Source organism: Entamoeba invadens (genome assembly GCF_000330505.1).
Source record: "Entamoeba invadens IP1 unplaced genomic scaffold scaff_1105074726037, whole genome shotgun sequence".
Lineage (NCBI taxonomy): Eukaryota > Evosea > Mastigamoebida > Endamoebidae > Entamoeba > Entamoeba invadens.
In genome coordinates this window covers 11,718-16,842 of record NW_004440178.1, presented here as the reverse complement: position 1 = coordinate 16,842, position 5,125 = coordinate 11,718, and the positions used below count along the sequence as shown (strand labels likewise).

The window sequence follows — 5,125 nt, the reverse complement described above, 5'->3', positions numbered from 1 at the left end:
TGTATATTTATTGGTGAAAGTGTTTTGATAGATGTGTCAGTTTGAGCAATGTTGTTAATCCATCAAGTGTGACAATAATTAGTAATTATTGTTTTAGTGGATGTGTTAGTTTGAGTAATATTGAAATACCATCGAGTGTCACATCAATTGGTGAAGGTTGTTTTAGTAAATGTAGCAATTTGAGCAGAGTGACAATACCAATAAGTTACACTAAAATTGGCTATAAATGTTTTCCATCAGATTCCATAGTTTATGACCCAAATGGTCGTGTTTTTAAATCCATTTGTTCGGTGCTTAAATTCTTATCAACACATTCTTAAATGATAAAGTTGTATTTATTTGTATTTGTTTATTTTATTTCTTTTATAAAAATTAACACTTAAAATAACGCCCTTATTTTTGTTTTGGCCTGTTTTTTCAGGGATATTAATCCAATTTTTGATGATTTTCCTTTTTTAGCTTGTGTATAGTTTATGAACATAATATAAACTCTAAAAAAACGGAAATTTATTTAATAAACTCGATATTTCCCCGATTTGTAAACCACTTGAATTTTGTTCAATGTTATTTAAAGTGTTGAAGAAAAATCAGAAAAAACAATTGTTTACAAGACAAAAACAACCAAATAAGAACGTACCACCGGGGTCTATCACGGAACAGGGAAAAATTTGGAACTTGTCCCAAAAATGCATTTTAAAATGAAAAGGGGTATATTTTCTTTGTTTTTGTGCCAAAAATAAAGTAGTTTTAGTAAAATTCATAGTTATGTTTGTTTTTACGATCTCCAAAACCTTTTCTTTACAGATGGCGACTTTTTGCCGCGGTCGTTTTTTTACTTAAAACGACAGTTAACAACAAAACTATAAAATATTAAAATGTATAGTATACAAATAAATGGTTTATTATTATAATATTTATACTATATAAAATAAAACTAATAATTATAATTGATAATATTATAAAATATTAGAAATTGTTTAATAACGATGAAATAATAATTTAACTAATTAAAATAAAATTTGTTATTAATTATACTTCCTTTTAACAAAGTTAAGTAAAATTAATTAAAACATAGCTGTCACCTTGCGATTACTTGTTAAAATTGATTTATTGTTGCTTTTTATCACTTTCAAACATCAAATAGTTTAATATACCAAATTAATATAGTAAAAATGTAATAGAATGGACAATTACAAAACATTGAATCATGATACCTGGTGTTGTTGATAAAATTAGGTTGTTTTATAAACGTGCAATACTTTGATAGAACAGAAGAATTATTATTCGCAAAAAACGAGTGAAACTACTCTGTTCATCATTAACGCGTAAACAGAGTGTTTGTAACAAAACTACTGCAATTATTTTCATACTATTGTTTAGTCTTTTTGTTTATTTTATCAAAGCTATTATCGAATCATATATTTACCATATTTATAAGTAATTAATTTACTCAAAAACTGTCAGTCAGTTTGTTTGTTGGTGTGTTTTAATAAAGATCATAATTTAAATATTTTAAATTAACATTATGATATTAATTATTGATTTTATTTATAAAATGTTAAAGAATATTATATAAAAGTACTATAAAAACAAGTCAGTGAAAAAAAATCTGGCTCGTTTTAAATTATAATAAAATATAATATTTATTGTTAAATGTAATAAACGTTTGAAATGTTCATACTAAAAAACTCAGTTTTCTGTCATACGAAAACCGAGTTTTGTAGCGACAGAAAAGTTTTTGAAGTGGCTTTAAAAAGCGGAGCTTCAAGACGGTGAATTTTTCGCAATGACGTACAGCTGGTAAGATGGGACATATGTGGTGTTTGTTGAACCACAGCTTGATTCAATTGGTGTTGCTTTGTATTTTTATTACTACTACACAAATGACACAAACAACTGAACTAATCAAGGACCAAACAGCAAACAACGAATTAGAAATTTGGTGAATTTCTTGTTGTATCGAGATTGGAACCATATTATAAAGCAAGACTATTCGATTTGGGAGGAAAGCAGCGACGCATGGACTTCCTTAAGTGTCCCACTGCGCTACTATCGATTCACACAAATTCAAGGCCACCACAGATTGTTGGCGGCTGCTATGATGGAAGAGAAGTATTATAAAGATACTAAAAGAGCTGAATTACTAAAAAAAGACGCAGGACCTATCAACTTCATTTGAGAAATTGTTGTGGAATGAAGAGAAAGGATACTTCGTCCAAGCCATTTGGCAGGACAACAAAAAGCAGAAAGTGATCATCGACACATCGACTGCAACTATGGCGTTTAGTGACATTGTAACCGATCAAATAAAGATAAAAAACACTTTGATAACATCAAAAAGTTCAACACCAAACTTGAACACGGATTTGCAAGATATCCACAAGACTCATACTTCTATTTATCGAAGTGGAATAATGAAAGAAAAGAAGTCGGTGAAGTAAGCCCACTATGGGGAGTTGTCACAATGTTTATGAGTTGGGCTGAATTGCTCTACAACGAATTAGACAATCATGCAGGCGTAGTTAAAGAAAGATTGAACTGGATGATTAAACATACATAACGATTATATGCCTGCGGAGAAGCTGTAGATTAAATCACCGACTCGGTTATGTCGTCATTGCCTGATGATTAGACAAAATTAAAGCTATTTTTGTCCACCAGATCACGTTTGAGACTAGATAACGTTAAAAGACTGACTCTATAAACAATAAAATATTATCTATTTAAGTTTTTTTAAAAATAAACATATTATTTATATAGTATTTATACTATTTTTTCTTGTAAATTAATATAATAAATTAACATATTATTGATATAGTTTATTTTGTTAAAATTTAACTGTTAAAATATTGGAATTTTTTAATTTAAAATTTTAATGATTACGCCAAAATGTTTGTTCTATTATCTATTATCATAACATTTAATATTGATGTATTTTATAATTCCGTTGTTATCATTGTTGTAATTACTATTGTTAATAGACCAATTGGTGGTTATCATTGTATATTTATTTGATTATTTATCTCGATAAATACACTATGTTATTAATGTTTTATTATTCATCAGATCAAATAAGTTATAATTAACAATTAGATTAATACTTGTCACTCTAATGATTCATGAACATCTTATACAGTCCCTGAATCATTTGCTTTGTCTTTGACTATTGCATTGTCTCTTTGATAATCTTTATTGTCTTTGAGTAGTCTGTCTTGTTTTGAGTATTATCTTATGTCTTTGATCATTACATTTCTTCTCTGAGTGTGTTGTCATGTCTTTGAACATCGCCTAATGTCTATGAGCATTACACTCTTTGTGATTACATTGTATTATCGTTATGAATTGATTGAGTTTAGTGTTATGGCTATTGTATTGTAATTGAAATTGTATTGTGATTAATTATGGTTATTGTTACTAGTATAGTTAATAATATATTAAAAATAAATTAAGTTATAATTTGAACTATAAGTTTATATTTAGTTTTTTAAATATAATTCATGTACTAAACAATTTAATTAATTATTAATACATTATTTCATTTAGTATAGTTTAAAACAATAGTATTGATATCATATGTTATATAGTATATTTAATAATTAACAAATATTTTGATTTTTTGAGTTTGATTGTAATTATTTAATATAGTTTTAAATATAAATATTTAGTTAGTAACGTTAAATATAAATATGAAAATAAACCTTTATTTATTATTAAATTTTATATAGCATTTTTAATTATTAGTTATTAACTTTTTGGTTTTATTTTAAGTTGAATAGGTTTATTTTATTACATTTTATTACATATTATTAATATAAATGCAATTATTTAATAGATTGTTATTTCATTGTTATTTGTGTTATTAAAATGTTATTTGTAACTATCGGGTTGACGTGTAAAACAGTGCTGCAGTTGTCACATTTTTTTGTGTTAATTATGGCAATCACAGCGGTTATAAAATAAAAACCGATATTTAAGAATTGAATTGGCTTGTTTTCCCATAATTTTGCCAAGTATTGATAAAAAAACTATCTGTTTCAAAGTTTTTTCTTATACAAAAGTCGGCTTTAAGCTCGCCGCTAGATCTAAAAGAACTGAGTGAACATAAATTCAAGCCCACTTTGGTGACGTGGCAAACAACAAAGAAAAAACACTTTTGTCACATGATAGACCCTGGTACCACCTTATTAAATTTTATAAGGAAAAAATAAGAAATTTTTAATATCAAAATATTTACAAATCATTTAAAAACTGTTATAATAAATTTAAATGATATTACCAATACAAAATCATTTATATAAAATTTTATTTAATTAAAAATGTTGAATTTCAAAACAACAAATATAACCAACTTAAACAAACTTTAAAAATTAATAATGAGCAAACTCGACATATATTCTTTTCAAATAGTCTCACAGTATTTCTATTTTGAAAGTGATTTCATCAACTCTGTGTTAATCAACAAGAAATACCGATTATTACTTGATCGTTTCCGTTATAATCCGATATCTGTTTCTGATATAAAGATTTTTCCTTTCATAGAGATGCAGCACTTATATACCAAAAACGACATGATAATACCTGATATTCACCGCCTTGTTGTGTGGTACCCCGTCTCTTTGCAAGAGTCCAAAACACTGTTTAGTGAATATGATGTGGTATTCAAAAATGTCAGTTTGTCAAAAAAAGACGCTAAAAACAATGATGTTACTTTAAATATCCCACAATGTGTTAATACGCTTGGCTTTGAATTTGATTCCCATTTACAAGTTGAGACATTTGTAGTGCCTGATCACATCAAAAATCTAACAGAACAGCTGTTTTCTTACAATCAGCAACTCCAGGAAGTGACACTGTCAAAATGCATCAGACGATTGCCAAATCAGTGTTTTTACAATTGTGTCCATTTGTCCAAAATTGATATTCCAGAGTGTCTTTGTGTGATAGAAGATGAGGTGTTTTACAAGTGTGGATTTGTGTCATTCACATTTCCAAAAGCGTCAATTTCATTGGAAAATCACTTTTTGGATACACACCAAATTGGAGGAGTCGTATTCTCACGATTTGACATACATCCCAATTCACATTTCAATTGTCACAGTTGACAAAGTTGTCTCCACACTTGGTG

At 27.4% G+C, this 5,125-nt stretch overlaps 1 protein-coding gene across 1 annotated transcript; it reads left to right on the top strand.

Moving 5' to 3' along the window:
* Nucleotides 1-4,373: 4,373 nt before the first annotated feature.
* EIN_049130 (leucine rich repeat containing protein BspA family protein) lies at nucleotides 4,374-5,091 on the top strand (the record flags this gene model as incomplete). The annotated part of the gene is made up of 1 exon (XM_004254674.1): nucleotides 4,374-5,091. A coding segment is annotated over one exon (718 nt), but the record flags the coding sequence as incomplete, so codon positions are not given.
* Nucleotides 5,092-5,125: the final 34 nt, after the last annotated feature.